The sequence below is a fragment of the Cottoperca gobio genome, chromosome 1 (assembly GCF_900634415.1).
Source record: "Cottoperca gobio chromosome 1, fCotGob3.1, whole genome shotgun sequence".
Taxonomy (NCBI): domain Eukaryota; kingdom Metazoa; phylum Chordata; class Actinopteri; order Perciformes; family Bovichtidae; genus Cottoperca; species Cottoperca gobio.
This window is the reverse complement of record NC_041355.1, coordinates 650,923-671,186: the sequence shown is the minus strand read 5'-3', so window position 1 is coordinate 671,186 and position 20,264 is coordinate 650,923. Positions and strand designations below refer to the sequence as shown.

At 40.9% G+C, this 20,264-nt stretch overlaps 3 protein-coding genes across 9 annotated transcripts in view; 2 read left to right on the top strand and 1 right to left on the bottom strand.

Moving 5' to 3' along the window:
* The first annotated feature begins 10 nt into the window (after positions 1-10).
* Positions 11-5,065, top strand: cnrip1a (cannabinoid receptor interacting protein 1a). 2 transcript variants are annotated; one of them, XM_029428910.1, is made up of 4 exons: positions 16-123; positions 822-1,110; positions 2,263-2,407; positions 2,502-5,065. In XM_029428910.1, the coding sequence occupies exons 2-4, from the start codon at positions 932-934 to the stop codon at positions 2,664-2,666; spliced, it is 489 nt and encodes a 162-aa protein (XP_029284770.1). In that variant the 5' UTR covers positions 16-123; positions 822-931; the 3' UTR covers positions 2,667-5,065. The 2 variants fall into 2 exon arrangements, with proteins under 2 accessions (XP_029284763.1, XP_029284770.1); XM_029428903.1 differs by having other exon boundaries at positions 11-1,110.
* A 2,045-nt stretch (positions 5,066-7,110) lies between these two features.
* The window catches only part of ppp3r1b (protein phosphatase 3 (formerly 2B), regulatory s1ubunit B, alpha isoform, b), a 37,679-nt gene continuing 24,525 nt past the window's right edge, over positions 7,111-20,264 (top strand). For 2 of the 3 annotated variants that reach the window (XM_029428799.1, XM_029428800.1), the window contains exons 1-2: positions 7,111-7,353; positions 13,949-13,988. In XM_029428799.1, coding sequence (XP_029284659.1) covers positions 7,351-7,353; positions 13,949-13,988 — 43 coding nt within the window. In that variant the 5' untranslated portion in view covers positions 7,111-7,350. The remainder of the gene's footprint in view (positions 7,354-13,948; positions 13,989-20,264) is intronic. The other variant, XM_029428816.1, reaches the window with a different exon arrangement.
* LOC115027989 (E3 ubiquitin-protein ligase TRIM21-like) lies at positions 15,688-19,355 on the bottom strand. 4 transcript variants are annotated; one of them, XM_029461624.1, is made up of 4 exons: positions 19,105-19,355; positions 17,343-18,496; positions 16,872-17,261; positions 15,688-16,734 (listed from the first exon to the last, which is right to left on the bottom strand). In XM_029461624.1, exons 2-4 carry the CDS (start codon positions 18,492-18,494, stop codon positions 16,660-16,662), a joined length of 1,617 nt encoding a protein of 538 aa, XP_029317484.1. In that variant the 5' UTR covers positions 18,495-18,496; positions 19,105-19,355; the 3' UTR covers positions 15,688-16,659. The 4 variants fall into 4 exon arrangements, with proteins under 4 accessions (XP_029317484.1, XP_029317342.1, XP_029317395.1 ...); XM_029461482.1 differs by having other exon boundaries at positions 16,872-18,496; XM_029461718.1 differs by lacking the exon at positions 15,688-16,734 and having other exon boundaries at positions 17,075-17,269; positions 19,105-19,353.

Below are 20,264 nucleotides of genomic sequence, written 5' to 3'. Positions count from 1 at the left end.
TGTGTGTGTGTGTGTGTGTGTGTGTGTGTGTCATATTTCAGCTGTAAAATCCTCTCTAAGAATGTTGTTGTTGAACCGCCTGCAGAATGAAGTACAAGAAGAAGAGTTTCATTTTGATTTCAGGTGAAAATGTCATATTCTGCATTAGGGTTTTTCATATTTTTGAGAAAGAAATGACAGAAATTAGGAAAGAAGGAAAAGAAACTTAAGGAAAATGTTCAAGGAGAAAGACATGAGGGACATTCGGTAATTGACATTTATTGATTGATTTTTGATCATGATTTGGATATTAAATCTGGGAAAAACTACAGTGAAAAGTGTAATATTTCCCTTTGAAATATAATGAAGAATATACAATATAACCATATAAAATACAATATAACGTGATACTCAAGTATAGTGGTACTCCTCTTAAGTAGCACATAGATGGATAGAGAGAGAGAGAGAGAGAGAGAGATAGATAGCATTTAGATCTACTTTATTGATCCCAAGTATGTTAAAGTAGCAGGTTATCTATAGAATACACAATATACACTAAATAAGTTAGAATACACTACAATATACTAAACTTCTACAACTAAAATATAAAGGATAGACACACTATATACATTACACAAGTGTGCAGTTTTCTTTATATAAAATGGTAATATTGATATCTTTGATAGGTTTGAAAGAAGAAGCAATTTGAAATCAGTTTAGGGAAATTAAAATGGCATTTTTCACGACAATCGAGAGAATAATCAGTGAATTGCAGCCCTACTGTGATGTGACCATGACTGTATAAGTACATGGCTTTGGCCCTCACACTCTTATTTTGAAAGACGTAACCGGAAGCCCTGCACAGCCCAGCTTGACTGTGGTCCCTTCTCAGCATCATCGCATCATCCGCTGTCTTCTCCCCCAACACGGGACCGAACATTGACCCGGGATAATGGACGACGTCCCTCCGATCGTCAACATCACCATCTCGCTGCGGATCCAACCCAACGAGGGTCCCGTGTTTTTTAAGGTGGACGGAACCAGGTTCGGCCAGAACAGGACCATCAAACTGCTCACTGGCTCCAAATACAAGATCGAGGTGGTGCTGAAGCCTGGAAACGTCGAGGCCATGTAAGAAGAAATCCAATTTAAAGCAACATTTCTTATTATTGTCTTCATTATGGGCTCAGGTATTGTGGTTCCTCTGCAGCAGGACGCAACACAGAGTAGTCCCGCATTAAACAAATAAGAAATAAAAAGGTCTACGTGTATGAGGATAAGACACATTCGCAAAATTGCAATTAAATAACGTTTATAAGTACAAAACAAAGCAGTGACGGCCGTGCACGTTCGTGGCCTTCGTCCTGCGGGCCTGCAGCATCTGATATCCGCCTGCATAAATCATGATGTGTGGGTCATGTGTGTGTGATGTGGTTTTTATATCGCTCGTGGCGACAGGAAGCGTCGTCTCTCTGCTGATGTACAAACAGACACACACAGCTCATGTCGGCTCACATGAAGGGAGGTGAGTGTGGAGCAGGGCGGGGTCCACGTGACCACACGGCCTCAATGACGTTGAGTAAAATAACACACACACACACACACACACTGTAAATGTAAAAAGACCTGACAGCTATTCCAATCTGCAGATACATGGTATTAATAGAGTGAGCTGACAAGTACTAAGTACTACAAGTATCATCTTCTTACAGAATCAAAGGAGCTCAAGTGCTGTAACAAATATGCAAATGAGGTTTATTGTCATGTTACCATACATCTCTATGCAGGGCAGAAAGAAAGTGTTTCTCTGCAAGAAATAGCACTATATACACACACACATTTATACAACACAGTCCCTGAGCCTGCATGCTTAAGATGTGTGGAGTGCAAGTTAAACAGTAAAAACAGTATCTAGTTTAAAAGTCTAAATATATGTTTGAATAAAGCGTGTTTTAGATTGGTTGTCCTGGTATTGTTGGTACGTTTCTGCTTTAAACAGTTGACTAAAATCCACTAAATGCATTATTATGTTTGGTCTCTGTGAGGCTCGGGGCAGGAAGTGGTGATGACCGTGCTGAGCAAACCTCAGGACAAAGATTTGACCTTTAGATGAAGGAATATGTGTCATTTGATCACAATATTAATTAAAATAATAACAGAGCCCCTCTACAAACAGACTGCACTATGGCTAACATCCATGTGATTATATACTTTATTATTCTGAAGATAGTGTCCTGTCACTTCTAAGCCTGTAACACAGGATTAAACTTCCCTTCCTCACAGCAACATGAACATCGGAGGCATCGTCTTCCCTCTGGAGCAGCAGTCCAGGGACGAGGAGTCGGTGGTTTATCACGCCCAGTATGACACCGAGGGTGTCCCGCACACTAAGAGCGGAGACCGGCAGCCTGTCCAAGTCAGTATGGAGGTAAGACATCAGCGCTGCAGTGCTGTAGGACATCAGATGGCTGTTGCTCTTTTTTGCTGCAGTGTTGATGACGACGATCTCTCTTCCTGTGCAGTTTAACAAAGCAGGGGCGTTCGAGACGGTCTGGCAGGCGAAATACTACAACTACTACAAGAGGGAGCACTGCCAGTTCGGCAACAAATTCAGCAACATCGAGTACGAATGCAAGCCCAACGAGACGCGGACCCTCATGTGGATCAACAAGGAGACGTTCAACTGAGCCCGCTCCTCCTCCTCCCACGCACCAAACACCCAGCAGAGGACATCAGTTGGCCTACCTTTGAACATCAGCATCAGAATTAAAAGGACAGCCTCATCTCGAAGGCGTGCGTCACATCAGCGAGGGTGTTTTGTGTTGTCTTATCAAAAAGAGGAGAGAGAATAGCTGTTTGCTATGCTGGTCTTTAAAGGGTTGTTCGTTGTTTTAAAGCTGCACTCTGCAGCGGTGCTTTTCGGCAGCTTCACATGCCAGCAAAAAGGGAATAGTTTAGCTAATATTCAGAAATCCTAAACAGTGACGTAAGTTAACTGCACACAGCGTGCTCATGTTCGCCAACAAGGCTGGTTTAAAATGTTTTATAACAAATGTAATGAACAGGGAAAAGATCTGAGGTTTAAAAGTGCAGTTTTCTCTCATGTGTCCGTATTTAAGTCTCAACCCCTCACTCACTACGTGGGTGCTTCAGTGATCAAACACCAAGAGAAGCTCAGTAGCTTTAGAGCCGGAGTGTGTGGGGTTAAAGGAACACTCGGACATTTTGTGAAATACGCTTGTTTTTCATCTCACATGAGAAGATATACATTTCACCTCAGTGCTTCCGGTACAGAGATACAGCCTGGGATGTGATTAGCCTAGCTTAGCTCAAAGACCGGAGGCAGGGGGGAACTTCGGCCCATTTCTGAGCTCAGCACTCTGTAAGTTAAGCGATCTAGAACGCTGCAATGATAGTTTTCTTACTTGCTTTCCATGCATGAGATTTCTTTCTGAGTAGGATCAAAGATTTGGACTTTTCCCCTTAGATTAGGGTCCATCAAAGAGAAACAAATATCCATCTTGAAGTCAGCAGGGTTTATTGGACAGTGGACATCGGACAGAGTTCAGAGTTTGACTTTAGCGATGCGGTCTTCAGTCCCAACAGATACAGTACAGCATCAAAGTCTCCTGTTCCTGCACCATGCGAAACTCTTTTGGAGTTTGCATGTGGAGTTTTTTGGAAGGTGTATTTGTTCAATGTTGATGGAGCTAGGCTAGCAGTTCCCCCTGCTCCCAGTCTTTGTGCTAAGCTAAGCGAAACACAGAAGCTATCTCTCTGCACTGGATGGACAGAGATTAATATTAATAGTCGACACTCTGGAGAAGAAAATAAAGAAGAACGTTTTATTGTCCCAAAATGTTCCTTTAAAGTGGAGTAAAAATAAGCCCTGATAATTAAAAGCATCTCTCGTTGTGAGGGACCTAGCGCACCAGCTAGCATGGTGTCAGCTGAAGACCAGGATGGAAGACATCTGTGGGTGGCAGAAGTATTTTATCTTATTTATTAACGGTGTGGATGTGTCCGTGAGAGAAGAGACGCTGTATGAGAGTGTGTACATCATCGTAATAGTTTTGACTTTTCTTATATGTTAAGTATTGTGTTATTTAATCAAAAGAAACATTGTTTAAACAAACGGGTAGCATGAAGGGAAGTTTCTTCCTCTTGTGGATAACAAACAGGACGATTTCAGACGCAGTGACTTCATGTTCAGATATCTCCCAGTAAATGTGAATTTGGTGACAAAAAAGAGAAAATAGCAAACGTTCTGGTAGAAATGTAATAAAAAGAGTTTCTGTAGGAATGAGCCACATCACAAACAACATGAGACGTAACCGTGTGAGTGGAAGATGGTGGATTCCTCCTTTACATTTAAACAAATCCCTTGAAAAGACCAAAACCAAAAATGTTTTCTCTCTGGCTGTGTATCGCTCTCAGCTCCAAGCCCATTGGTTCCTACTGAAGATGTAAATCCTAAAAATATGTTGTTACATTAAAAACAAAAGAAGAAGAAGAAGAAAGAAATAGCACATTTATTGGGGACTATTTTCAGGGGCGGATTAATCCGATGCTTTAGTGAGTGAAAATAAAGTACAGTGTGTGTTAATGTCATTAAGGCTCATTGGTGTGTTTTTAATAGTTTTTGGACAACAGTGGAGCTCACACAGGAAGAAGACACATCTGGTTTTAACACACACACACACAGACACACACACACTCACACACACACACACACACACTTCTTGTCCGTCGGGACATTCATTGCTGGTTTTGGTGTTTTCTTGGTATTTGTTGACGATGAGAACAACGAATCTTTAAGCCTTCAGACTGCTCCGTCGCTCTGCTGAAGAGGGGACGATCTCTTCTGTCTTTTGTTTTGAGACACGATGCTTATCGCAGGCTTCGCTTTGCGTTACATTTTTACTCTTTTGTTTGTCTGTTTTCTCCTGAAGTGCACGGCTGGATTCATCTTTTGCCAAATATGTTTAGTTACGATATCTCAATGCATAAACCTTGCTGTTTCGTTATGTGTTGAACTAAGGAGTATAAAGTGTCTTTGTGAATAAAACAGTATACCCAACCAATATTATTGCTTTATTGTTTATTATTATTATAAACTTGATTATATACGTATCAGTCGTGGAGGAAGTACTCGGTTCCTTTACTTAAATAAGGTAACTGATACCACGATGTGGAAAAACGAACATTTCTGCTTTGGAAATTTGACTAAATTTGTAAGTATAATCATCATAATCATAAACATGTCCCCTGTGACTGTTAAACCTTTATATATTATATCATTAGATTATTATTCCTCATTTTAAAATATGAACTAAAGATTCTTTTCTCTAATAATTAATTGAGTGTTTGTAAAAGCAGTGAAAATAGTGAGAAATGTTGTGAGAGTCCAAAGTGACTCCTTCACAATGTGTGTTTTGTCCAAACCTCAACATTATTACTAATAAATTACAATTATCAAAAGGAAAAGCAGCAAATCTTCACATGTGAAGCTCCAACCATGAAATGTTTTTACATGAAAAATGAATTAAGATCATCAAAATAGTTTCCAATTAATCTTCTGCTAATTGACTAATTGATTAATCAACTAATTGTTTATGTATAAAATGTTAGGTAGATTATCTTATTTCATAAACTCTTAATATGTCAGCTCAGAATCTTAATTTATAAATGAACTGAAGTAAAATGTAGAGGAGTAAAGTGGCATGAAATGGAAGTACAGCACTTTGAATGTGTAAGTATAGTATTACATTTAACCACTGCAGCTTTGTGACTGTAGCTTTAAAACACTACATGTCAGAGGGACCTATCACTCTGCTATATTTATCCATGGCGTATAATTACCTCACATATGAAAATTAATATTTGACATGCAAAACATTTAGAACATAAATACAACTGAAAGATAAGAATCCGTTTATTGTGCTTCACATGCAAAGTGTTGTGCACACTGTTGCTGTGTATGACTTTACATTTATGGTAAGAACACTAGTAACAACAGAAAGGTTAGCTTAGCACTTATTAAAGTAGAAAACAGGATTGTGTTGTAATGAAAACATGAAGATTCATGTTTGTTTTTATTACATCTATGATGTTTCCCCTATGCAACGACGAGCTTCAGAGATTGAGAGGAAGATGTGCTACCATTTTTCTGCAAAGATTGTGTGTGCTTAAGAAGATGCGTCACTCTTTGACAAAAAAACAAAAAACAAAGTTGATTTCACGGTGAGAAAATGGTTTATCTTTACGGGCAAATAATATTATGGTCTTTCTTAAATAATACTTGTGTTGGGAACATTGTGTGACCAAGCTGCCTTCAGGGGAAAAGAACAACGATAGGATGAAAGTAGTCAAATTAGATTTGGCATCAGATTATACTCAATATTAAAAGATAAGTAAATATACTCATTGTGCAGTGAGATGTTCCCTGTGAGGTTCAGTACATGTGATGCTTCTGGATTAATATTCCTGCTGCATTAATGTGTGTGTTGTGTGTTACTGCTGTACATGTTTAAGGTTGTTCTAATGTTCCCTCCTTTACATCCTGTTGGTAGTGTAATCTCCATCAATGCATCATATTCTATAAGATCATCATATGTTTGTAGCGTCTCTGTCCTGTGAGAACCACGTGTCTCTAAAAAGTCTACTTTTCATGAGCTCCTCACAAAAACAGCCTGTTTTCAGCTTTGTGACGATGCATTTTACAGCTGATCCAAGAGGCTTTTTAAACACTTTATTTATCTGGAGGAGGAGGAGAATCTTCTCAACACATAAAGGAACACTTCATCACACAGTGTATCACAAACACTCCACACATCTGGAGATACAGGCTTCACACTGGACAGGGAGGGGAGGAAAAACAGGATCTAAAAAAGTAACTTAAGCTTTAAAATAAAATAGTTACCTCTGAGATGTAGTGGAGTAGAAATATGAAGTACAAGCACCTCTAATTAGTTCAGTATTGGAGTAAATGCACTTTGGTTACATTCATACACATTTCCCTTTAGTGTTTCTTATTATGAAATAGAGTGATGCCTCCTCTCAATAGACGAGCTTTGGTTTGCACCTTCCCCTCCTCCTCCTCCTCCTCCTCCTCCTCGCTCCCTCTTCACTCTCCCCCTCTCTCTCTCTACACCACTATCTTCTCTCTCTCCCCCTCTGCGGCTCTATCTGCTGGCGCTGCAGTGAATCTCTCCCCCGCTGTCAGAAACCGTAAAGTCAAACAGCCGGTGGTCGGTATCTTACCGTTAAAAGTCATAAACCTCGTTGAAACGTCGTCTTTATCTGACTGCGTCGATCCGTTAACGGAGCTTTAAATCACTCTCCAAGCAGCTTCCGACCTCTTGCGGCAAAATGGTAAGAAAATCTGTTCTTCATTTTTAAAATCATAATGTCATTTTGTAAAAACAGATTCTCCTCCTTCGTCTGCACTGCTAGCTTTAGAACTAGCACCCCATGCTAACCTAGCTACCGTTAGCACAGCGCTCGCTCACATAAAAAAAAATAGCTTAACGTTTTTATTGTCTATGACAGTATTGTTTAATTATTGTATTATTTCTGCTTCTTTCAAATGACACACTGCCACACATCCACGCACAGAGTAACGTCGATGTGTGGCTCGCTATGATATGGTTACGAGGCTAGTTAGCTTGTGAGGAAATACAGAAATACTGTTACGGTTTAGCTAGCAGGCTAGCTAGCTGGAGGTGCGTCAAGTGCGCAACACATAACGACGGAAGTGTCGTAACATCAAAAATAAATAAAAATAAAAGCTTTAAAATCTGTATCATGCATTTTATATTATTTGATTATAATTATTCATGCATTAATGTGTTCATCGCTTAAATGTAGCAGCTGGTAAAGGTGGGTAGTGTAGGAAATTAAATAAATATTTGGGGGACAAATTTGTCCCAACTGTCAAATCAATTGGAGCATTTACAAAATTCTGGGGGCATTTAATTTTTTTAAAATTGTGCTTAAAGTTGCTGTTTTTAATGTGAAGCCCAAATTAAAATGCTTACAGTAATCACCACCTTGTGCCAACAAAATTAAACAAAGAGAAATGTGAATTAAATGTAAATAAAATGAGTCTGCTGTATGTAGGATTGGGATATTGGCGTTAAAACTGGTATTTAAATTGATTGTCAATTCGGCGGTCAATTTGATTGGCACTCTTTTTTGGCAATGTTTGCCTGCTGCCCCCCCCCCCCCTTAATTTCTGACACCAAAGATTTGGCACATAGTTGTTATGTTATGGAAAAACTTGTTTTAGGACGACACATGACTACATCTGCAGGATCCCTTTAGTGTAACTGTGAAAAAAAGGTGCAACATATAGTTGTCACTTTCCACCTGCAAATTACTGTTTTATTTTGAAAATGTTGACAGGAAGTGTTGTCTTAAGTGAAAAATGGCAGAATCGTCAGTACACTGGAGCTCTGTCAGACATCTCTGTTGGTGTTTAAATCTCATCAAATCAATCTTTATCTTTATTATTTAGGGTTAAAGCCGTGTGATATTCAGACTTCTTATCGTTGATAGTAGGTTAATGATGCTTTCTGTAAAATAACGTGAAATTAGTTTAATTACACTTTTTCTCTACCCACTGAGCTTTGATCAAAAAAGGACAAAAATAGGCAAAACAGCACCTCTATATGCACAATTTTAATATAATTACTATTAGTTTCCATGCAGTTTCATCTAGGGTTGCAAAGGGTAGGTATATTTTTGGAAATTTTCCAAGGGAAGATGTCTGCTTTGTTTCTATCTGCGTATGACAGGGTAAATACAGCCTGAGCAAATAACCCCTATACTTATTTTGTATTTTGTTCCCCTAAATTAGCAGGCAAATAGTAGAGTGCGAGAGATGCAACAGGGGTTCTCGTCTGGATTTGAACCGGAGACGTTACTGTTGACTTGGTATTCGTCTTAGTGACAGTTTTAAGGTTAAAACTCTGCAAACCTTTAATCAGGAGCCACAAGTCGCATGCGTTGAGAAATGTGGCTGCTTCTAGTGCATCCGAATCTTCAGTTAAGCGTCCTAATCTATTCATTATGTAATGATTATGATGTTTAATTATATAGAGCAAGAGCAAGATGATGATAATCAGTAAATAAGAGCCAACAACAAGGACAAGCAGTGACGCTTTCCTCATTTTGTGGAGGCAGGTAAAAGTTATTATTGTGAGTGCAACACACATTGGCCACGTTACATCATACAGGCAGACGAGGTAGTCGAGGTACATTAGCTGGGATGTGCCGATCCAAATGTGATCTGATTTTGGAGAGTCGTCGTGCGTAAACGTTGGGAAATAGGCCGGTGGAAGGCCTATATGTTGTAACACTCATATGCCGCCGGGGAGTATTTCCCTTTAGAGTTCAAAGCTTAATGCGAGTTAAAAATGGATAGATGAATCCAACATTGTGTGGAAAATGATTACCCTAGTTCTGCCAGGAGTAAGAATACGCCCACACTGAGCCAGCTGAATTTATAAAACACATCTTTTCTCTCTTTCCGGCCCTCAATGCCCTCAACGCTGCTGTTCCTCATACTCAAACGCTTTCTAGAGTAGATCAATTGGAAAATGAGGAAAACCAAGCTTTAGAAAACATTGTCTTTGTGATCACTTATTTTAAATACAGCAATGATGATTTTCAATTAATTTCAGCGTCACTGTATTTCTGCAGGGTTGTCTATGTTGTAGTAGTGACACTGGATTCTGGGAAGTCCCTCAGAGAACATAGTAGGGCTGAAGGATTTGGAAAAAAGATCTAATTGCGATTTATTTTGGTAGATATTGAGACATGAGTCACGATGTTGGTGGGAATGATAATTTTGTAGGCTTGGACCAGAGTTTACGCTAGACCAATATGGCCGTTAATATTCCAGAATTGCAGCCATATAGAAGATCTACTGGACATGTGCTTTTAAGCCTACATTTAAAAATCAATAAAACAAAAACGCTATGATCCAAGTTACAACAAATGTATTTTATTAAAAGAAGTCAGCAGAATGAACTCTTTGGAGCCGCTCGTATAACCTGCACTACACAAATATAAGGTTATTGTCTACCGTCGACGGTCCCCAGGGACCTTCGTACCACCGACACCGCCGCCTTTGGCAGGCAACCTCTGCGTACTGAACTCCAGAGCGCCGAGGATGAGCGCAGGCGGGCGAGCGGGTGTCAGATCTGTGCAGAGAACCGGAAAAAAACACAGACACAGGAATTGAGCTGGCAATGTTTCCCAGCTTTGCCCAGTCGGAATAGATTTCTCCAAATTCCCTTTTGACCGCGTCACAGGCCATGTGTGGAACCTGATTAGACTCTTTAATATGCTATTAATTCATTGATTTATTTGGCATATTTCCCAACAAACATTTTAGCCGTTGATAATTTGATCTGCCCGACAGCAACATGTGATACGAACAACAACAAAAAACAGCATTTGGGGTTAAAGACATTGCTGATCCTCCACTTTTGGATGTTGCACTCGTCCACATTGAGATTTGAATACATTTCAGATTAATGGTTCAGCCCTAAAACATTGTGATCATAAATATTTAATCCTCAGACAGGTATTACTGTTCACCTGTTCACCACACGTAGTATTTACGACCTTCAATGACATCATTATATTGTGTTCGGCCATCAGATCTCTGTGAGTGACGACAGCGCAGCAGCCTGTGCATGTTGTGATCAAACTGTTTTGTTGTCGGCTGACTGAAATAGGAGAAGAAAGAACTGCGTTTTCCCGATTGATTAGGCGTTTGTGTGAAGGGTGATCTTTACGAAAAGGTCTTCAAAGGGTGGGTGTCGTGTCGTTTTAACGTGCATTCTGATATTTATCCGGCTTAAAGTCATGTAAAGCTAAATTATACTTTCCAGCTCTGCCGCAGTGGTCTGTGTGCTGTGAGTTTAGTCGTCTTCCGAAGACCACAAGGGACAAAAAAACCCAACTATGTGCATTTTTGCGTCGTTGATATGACAGTTGATGCGTAGGTCAGCTGTTTGAGATTCCTGTCAGACGCTGCTGCAGCTTTACTGTCATGTACGCTGTGAAGCAATGGAGATTCAAATAATGTGGCAGATAAACCGAGCTGAGGTGGGGGTACCGTTCACCGTCCCTAAATATACAGGCACATGTTTCATTGTAGGTCAGATTCACTCAGATACAGTTATTGACCCGAGTAGCTTCGCTGGAAACACTCGCAGTGTTTATGTTTTAATTCACAAACGTCTTTTAACAGCTGCTCAGTTTCAGACGTTTTGTCATCACAATAGTGCAAAGTGTAACGACGGTCAACGATCAAATATCGACTCATCGTATCATTTTTTATTATATAAATAGTGTTTTTAATCTACACATCTGGAAGAGTCCAGTAATGAAATTGTCGAATTATATTTTAGTTGCTTTTTGTGAGTTGATATAAATATAACCGATGCAATGAACTAACATCATCAGAATGTGAAGAGGTAACCGTGTTCAGGTTGTGTCAAAGACGTCGTATGTGTTGTGTTGCAGAGATATCTACTGACATTAGCATGCTAACAGCTAGCGCAGGCCCGTCCTGTCTTGTGATGCCACTTGATCCTCTAGAGGTGATGGTGAGTACGTGTGTGCGGACAAACTGCAGAGTCCTTTGACCAGAGGAAATCGCTTTGCTGCAGATGTGTCATTAATGGAAGCACTCTAAATCATGAATGTAATACTGGCTGCAATGTGATCGATGTTTAGTATATTAGTGACTCATCCAGTGCACACACAAACGGAGAGGACAGGATGAGGGTGTAGTGGCTGTACGTTAAGTGAGGCTGAACTGAAGAACTGCATGCAGATGACAAGGAGGAAAAACGTGGAGTGAAACTGGGGAGACCTTCTTTCCCTGCAGACATTTTGACTTGCAAAACACAGATTTAAGTAATAATATAAGCCCCGGTCCTAAACCTGCAGTCCACATTATCTTAATGTTTTTGTAGTGTGAAGAGCTGCTGAATCACCAGGCGGTGTATGTCTGCATCCCTGTTGAGATGCGTGCTGTTAATCCTGCTGCAGTTCCTGCTGCTGCAGGCTCTCCCAGAAGTACATGTGTCAGAAGTGCAGTGATTAATTGTTTAATGTACTCCACCGTTTAACATTTTGGAATCTCCTGCCATTAAAAGCTTGATTGGGTTCAGTTCATATTTTTAAATGGTGTTTCGTGCTTTTAGGTTGTAGAAAGTCCAATTTTAAAAAAAGGCAGAAAGAGACAAATACCTCCGTAGCAACATTTCAATAAGGACCGAAGAAATCAGCAGTCAGTTAAACTGCAAGGTTAACATCAACGTGTGCAGATTTAAACAGGAACTACTTCCTGTTTCAGTGTCAGGTGCACAGTAAAGTCTCTAACGAGCTGGAACTAACAGGCAACGTGTTGCTTTATCAACATGTTCTTCAACCTTCACAATAAAAGGTTAGTCTAGTGTCAGCACTGCTGGAGCTGCATCAGGGAGCATCAGCTGAACTTACTGTGGACTGACAAATCAGTTTAAACCTCTTCAATCGAACGAAGTCGACTGCAAATCAAATCAAAACGGAAAACTAATCTAATCTAAGGGGATAAATGTCAACTAATTCAAAGTTTTAATTTTTATCCTCCTTAATACATCTGGTGTGTAATCTGTTCAAATATCCATTATTGAAGGAAAGAAGAAAAACATCATAACAGTTTATTACAAACATCTCACACACAGTTTTAATGTTTCATGGCATTAAAACTTACCAGTCCGACCAGTTTAGTGCACTACAGCATCCACCTCAATATTAATGTGCACGAGGAACTCACAAGTACTAGATAAAAAGGGAACCCCATGTAGTGTACGAGGCCCATGTGACGCCTGAGATCAGAGCCAAGTGTGTGTTGGGCTCAGTGTCAGACAACAAGCTGGAGCAGACCTCTGCATGTGGAGTTCCCTGCGGAGGGAGGAGGAATGTTTGAGTGGCTGGCACAGCAATCAAAGAAACCGAATCAACTCTCTAACCGGCATCAATCTCACTCACAAACAGAATAATTCAATCTGGAGTGAAACTGATTGAGGAAAACAAAATGGCCTTTTTCAGAACTATGTTGCATTTAGAGAAAATGGCCCGTGTTCAAGATCCAAACCACACGATGCCTCACTCTGAGGATCTGCTACTCTGGACTGCAGAGATTAAATGATTCGTACATTTGTTCAAAGCCAAACATTCTCCAGTTAAAGTTTATATGTTTCCATTACCATAAAAATAATACATTTAATTTATAAAGGGCTTATCTAGACACTCAAAGACGAGTGACAATAGAAGCATGCATACAGAATGATACACAAAACAATGATGGCGGCATATCGTGATGGATATGATGTGGCCCACCCCGACTGTAACGCAGAATAAACCTCACACATGACCCGTTTATGGGAATTAGAGTCAATGTGGCTCTCGATACCAGTCGAGGAGGAAATCTGCAGCCTCGGTTGAGCAGCCTGATTTAAGTCCTCGAGAGATGAGACGAGGAAAATCAAGTCGGCACGGCCTAGTTTTCAGAGTCCAGATCATTCTGTCGCTCATGCATAATGAAGAACACTAACAATTAGCGTAGAACAGGACACAGAAGAGCTCAATTCATCGTTTTTCTTTGGCATTTGAGTTGATTTTCTACAGTATAGTTATAAATGCAAGAGGCTTAAGATTTCTCCGAGTCCATGGAGAATTGTTATATACGAGTGGGATTTAATGTGATGTACTGACGGGCTTTTTGGCTCCTCTGTATAAGCCAAAAGCTGCTCATTTCACACGGAGACACACAGCAGACCACAGTCCTCCTTTGTTCTCTTGTTTTAAAGCAATTTGCTTCTTTTTGGTATAAATGACAGATTTGTTCAGATGCCTAAATATAAAACGGTTCTCATTTCATTATCACTCTTCTCTCTTTCAGGGAAATGAAGCCAGTTATGCCCTGGACATGTGCTCGCACTGTAAGTATCTGTGTGTGTGTGTGTGTGTGTGAATAAATATAAAATCAGCGTGGGGATTTGGTTTTTAATAAACCATTTGGGGGCAAACACTACTTTTAACCTTTTTACTAGAGGCTTAGAGCTACTGTGAAGTTTGTATTCTTCTAGTGTGAAACACAAACGGCTTTAGGAAGTTAGAATTGGGGGAAAAACTATAAATATACATTTTTCAGAATTGTGCATGATATATTTGTATTTTTTTTAGTTTTGTTACTGATACAGTACCAGAATTATATATTTTAAAAACAAGACCGTACCTTTACAAACATAAAGTGCAAACACATTTTTCAACAAAGCATTTTTATTTATTTCACAAAATCAGCAAAACAATGTCAAACGGCAAACGTATAAATATTGTACAAAACAGGTTTAAATCTGTGTGTCTGACGAGAAGAAGGACTTTTAATCTACATAAGCAACAACTGCCCACGGGTTTTGGTACTTGTTGCCGCAGACACAATATAAACTGATTACCTTGGCCTGCACTATTTGATAGAGGGAACTTACTCCCAGAAAGAAATCACTGAGTTTGCGATCTGATGGTGGCCGGGGATGGATGTGAACATCACCACATGCTGCACCTTCCTCTGCAGGCCTCTGCTGGCAGTCTGACCCAGACTCCCAACACTCTGAGGCTAAAAATGCCTCATCCCTCTGTAAAGGTCAGTGTCAGGGCTGCTGGGAAAACCTCGTTTATTTTTAGTCACGACAATATACCAGTTTTAATTTGTTGGTCGCTTCGCTCTGACATCTCCCCCCCCCCCCCCCAACAACTCCAGAGAGCAAAGACTGACACTTAGTGAGAAGATAAAACTAATGTCTGAACCTACTTATTGAGTAACACCCCCGTCAGGAAGATGTAAGCCAAACTTGGGTCTCAAAATGACATCAACCGTTGCTGGTATCGGATACATTTGCTAAGTCTGTGGGAGGTTTGGGGGGACTGCGTCCTAACGAGCTGTTAAGAGAGGTGTCAAAGACTGGGGGACACCCTGCCGGGGGGGGGGGAGAGAGTATTATGATTTATGACGTGTCCCTTTGCCCTCCAAACTCAGAAACCTGCCTCTCATGCTGCTTGTAGATTCCTAGAAACAGCTCTGGCTTTTTTTCTGGACCTTGTGTCCTGGAAAGTTGATAACAAATCTTTTGGTTTTCTAAACTGAGAAATGCTGTTGTGTGACCGAAGCGATGGTCCACACAGGTGCCTCTGCTTACTGAGGCTGACTTTGGGGCCTCGCCTTGAAGCAAGAAGTCACAGCAGCAGCTCTCAGGTGTCTCAGCTCTCATCAAACCGTATATTTGGCGAGGTGTCTGGGTTGATGGCCTGAAATGGGGAGACAGGGTTCAGTCTGGCCGACGGTGCTGTATTTCCCCAGTCCACTCACAGACTTTGCCTGCTCAGGGATATTTATGGGGGTTCCCGACGCTGCCACGCCTCGACTCCCCACCCGTCTTTTCTTTCAAGACAAGCAGTTCAGTGCAGCTGCTTTCCTTGTTAAAATCAGAGTGTGGTGGAGTTAGCCACGCAGCCGTCACAGAGCACCACTAGAGCCTCTTTAACGGGACAAAAAAACCCACTAAGCCCCTCTAACATCTGGGTTTTGTCTTGTGGGAACAGTTACAATCGTCATATGAATATATAATAATAACATCAAAAGGATTTTGAACAATTATTGTAATTTATAAGCATACAAAAAAAGGTATAATTTACATTGAAAGGTACCCTGTGGAGTTGGTGCCCACCAGAGGCGCTGTGGAGTCTTGTATTTACAAGTGGGTCGTGATTTTGTTTGTGTCTTACAAGTACACAAGGATGTGGGCGGCATGCAGTAGAAGACTGCAACCAGTAAACATGGATGTAAACAATGCAACGTGAGAAGTATTAACAGAAATCGGCTTTGCAAATGTTTTCTACAGGAAATAAATGAATCGCACACAACTTGTTTTAACAAATACCACAGAAACACAACCTTTGTTAACAAGAAAACGCCACCGGGCATCTTTTAATGCGTCTTAGACGATCTAATCCAGAGGTGTTTTTAAAGAACGAATATGTCCGGGTTGAAAATCTTTCTCCCCCAATAGCCAGCACACATGGTTGTGTCACATTTGGCTTTTTTTGAGGCTGCTGAAAACAATCTGCTGCCTTTTCTGCCCAGTGTGCTGATGTCCACTGGATGCTTGAGCAGAGACTCTTTTCTCTGCTCTATTTCTATGCTCCTGGTCTATTTTTGCTGCAGCTGCTCTTCTGTTGTAGTTCTGACTAAGCAGTTGCTCAAGTTGCTTTGCGGTTGTATTAAACCACACTTGCTTTTTTCACCAGGAACCAGAGGTGTCGCCAAATCAACCAGGACTGAAATCTTAAGGATTATAACAATAAACTGTACAAATACAATTTATGTGTAAACTAGGATTTTCTGTTTGGTGCTCAAGTCACTGCTTACTGATTCCTTGTAACTAGTTTGTTTTACAGTTTACATTACTGTTGCCATCTAATCTTGGGGCGGCACACGGGTGCAGTTAGTACTACAGCCTCAAGGCGAGTGGGTTTTGGGTTCAAATCCACCGACCATGTGCTCCCCTTTTCAGCGGCAGCGCAAGTCTTCTCCCGGTCTTTTGGCTTCTCTCGGTGTCACCTTTTGTTATAAGTTGTTAACCGGTCCCAGATGTTCCTCGGCCCCGGGATCAGCTCAGGCCCCCTGAGACCCTGTAAAGGAAAAACAAATGTCTGTGGGTTTAAATAGATATTTCCATCATTTGTGTCATGGTGCAGGTTTGAAGAGAGAAATGCAATAAATTAACGTGTTGCCGGTGTTATGGGATGCATATAATAAAACGTCTTACAATGACAGGAGAGATGATCAGAGGGGCGGAGTTTTCACCGCCATCATTACAATCAGGACTGAAGTACGGGAAGAGTTTCTCAGTGAAGGAGCAGCCAGTAAAGGAGTAGATGAGAGCTGCAGCATCTACGTCATAAAAGGAGACCAGACCCTCCTGATAATCCACAAACACCCCCACCTTCTGAGGCTGAGACTTCAGAGAGAGAAGGACTGAAGGGGCATCAAGAGCTTCATACTCCTTTTCATTTGTCATCCATATAGTCCAGTAACCAAACTCAGGTGAAAGTCTGATGTCTCCCTTCCTGTTGATCGATTCTCTGGCCACTCCTAAATCCCATCCAGTCTTTCCTTTTACTTGAACTTCAAAGTAAAATCTGCCTGATGAGAAACTCTGCTTTCCTAAAACACAATTACAATAAGAAAATCTCTTTGGGTAGTTGGGGAGATTCTTCTTCACATCACCATGACTCACTTGTTTCCCATCATCAGACAGGATGAGTTCAGGATTTGCTGTATCAGGATCAAGCGTCACATCCACTGCATACTTCTGGACCCTCTTCAGCTCAGCTTCAAGCAGCTTCCTCATTTTCTTACTGAGTGTCTCCTCCAGCTGAGCCACAGCTCTCAGCACAGTTCCCTCATATGATGGCGGGACTCTGACCTTTGTCCAGTTCTTGGTGGGTGGAGCTACTTTCAGCGACGGAAAGTTTTGGAGAAGGTGGAGTTGGTCTTCGGAACATGAGAGCTGCTCAACCTCAGTACCTATTTTCTTCAGCCCAGAAATGTCATGTTCCAGCTCTTTGATGAAAGCTTCGGCCCGTTTTTCTGTTGCTTTCTGCTTCTCCTTGATCGTGTCGATGAGCTCATCCAGTCCTCTCTCAACAGACTCCATAAGAGAAGTGAAGACCTGAACACCTTCTGCCACCTCTCTGTCTGCATCTTTTTCACTGAGGTCGACTGACTGTTTGATCTCCTGGATCTTCAGTTGTCTCTTCTGAATCATCTGCTGAATTTCAGCCTGTAGCTCGGCCTTCTTTCCTTCATATCCTTCTTTCAGAGAAACAACATCATGCATCTTGTGGTCTAACACAGTGCAGAGCATGCAGACACATGTCTGGTCGGTCTTACAGAACAACTCCAGAGGTTTATCGTGCTTCGTACACATCCTGTCTTCCAGATTCTCCACAGGGTCGATCAGCTGATGTCTTTTCAGCCTTGACGCTGTGAGATGAGGCTCCAGGTGAGTCTCACAGTAGGAGGTCAGACACACCAGACAGGACTTCAGAGCCTTCAGTTTGGTTCCAGTGCAGACGTCACAGGGAACTTCTCCTGGTTTGGCAACTTGTTTCTCTGACCTGCTGCTGCTGCTGGTTTTCTGTTGCTCTGACTCTCTGAACTGAACAACCATCTCAGAGATGAAAGTGTTGACATGGAGCTCAGGTCTTGTGCTGAAAACCTTTTTACACATCGGACACAGGTACTGGTCATTAGTATTCCAGTGTGCATTGATACAGTTTTTGCAGAAGTTGTGTCCACATGATGTGGTGACAGGATCAGTGAACACATCCAGACAGATGGAGCACAGGAACTGGTCTTCAGATTGCAGATAGTTTGCAGCAGCCATATCTGCACATGTAGTGTGGAAGAAAAAAATACTTTATTCAAAAACAGTTTTAATTATTTGAATAGAAAGAAAAAAGTCTGATTGCTGTTTTTTAATATCACCTTTTTGTAACGTATTTTTGAATCGTATGCTTTGTTTAACTTGCACCACGTCGAGCTGTGAGAAACCGCGAGCATTTAACTCGTGCTGCCTTAACTTAACATCCTGTTGTGTAAACCAATTGTTATTAGAGAATATCACTGCTAACAAAGCTCTGCTTACTTGATGATGATAATGTTTCTTTAGCTGCTTCATCTTAAAAGCCTCCGGCTGGTTTTCTTATGGAAAGCTTTTAATGTGAAACAGCTACAGGAAACAGGAAGCAGTATGTACGAAGTGATCAGTGTCAGTAACAATGTCTGGAAAGCAGAAGTGACTCTAACAATTTACTAAAGTCCTGAGAAGTGACAGAGAGATTGTTTAAAGCTATTAAAGTGGGATACTGTATCGTGGCTCTCTGGACAAACATTAGTTATATAATTATATACCTTCCCGAGTTTAAAGTGAAAGAGTAGAGCTGAAGTTGTGAATCCTGCTTGTTGAAAGTGTAAATATGATCAGCTGTACTCACCAGTGTTTGGCAGAGACTCTGCTGTGTTGTTGACAAAGATCTGATGACTTCAGTTTGTTTTAGAGAGAAACTGAGACTTGTCTCGACTGCAGCGTGGCTCCACTCTGACAAACTTTACTTTCACTTCTGCAGTGTGAGGTGAAGCTCTCCTTCCTCCTGTGTTGCTCCTCCTCCTGCAGCTGTTTGTCAGGTGTTGTTTCCTCATGTTTAGACATGACTTTAGTGACGTTACAAGAATGTGTCTGGTTGAACGTGAGGTAAAAGTAAACTTTAAACTTCATGACGTACAAGTCAGATACTTGAACTGTGCAGCCCTGGGCGGCTAAAACTTCCTCAGCAGCATCTTTCCCAAACTTATTGTTGAGGGGTAGAACTGATCGTTCGTCTGGAAGGATAGTGGGCAGCACAGTCCTGCTTGGCTAAAAATACGGAGCTAACGGAGAATGCATTGCGTTACATTATGATACGTTTAAGTTCTATTCATTAAGAATTAGTAATGGCCGAAGCTAAAATCTATTATGACGTGTTCAAATCTTGTAAAATAAAGTTTTTGCGAGAAACTTAAATAGACAGAGGTTTTCATAGCAATATAAAATAGATATAAGAGAAGGAATTTTAACGTGTTTAATAACTTTCTAATACAAACAAGTGTTTATTTGATTGTTTTGTTTAGTTTTTCCCGTTGTATCGACAATCATGGAAATTCACTCGTATTGGTTTCGACTCCAAATGTCTGGTATTGTGACATCCCTACAGAGAAGACGATCCAAAAATTGCATTTTTAAAATTTATATTACAAAATATAAACTTGTTATATCAGCCAAAAGATCAGCTCAGTTTTTACCTGTAACATTCAACATATTTATCCAGCATTTACAAACACAGTTGTCCTTTGTCAACATGAGAAGTGATCCTGAACCTGTGTCACAAACTGTGTCAGTGCAGTGACTCAATGCTTGTGGTTCCTTTGTGTTGGGGTCCATCCAGTGGTCGCTCTGCGCCATGACACCAGGAAGTGTTGTACATGGAAGCTTGTCGCTGTTACTGTAGTGCAGGGGTCGGCAACCTTTACTATCTAAAGAGCCATGTTGCCCCTCTTCCACCAAATAAGATTTGTCTGGAGCCGCAAAACATATTTGATAACAGCTTATAGATTTAAT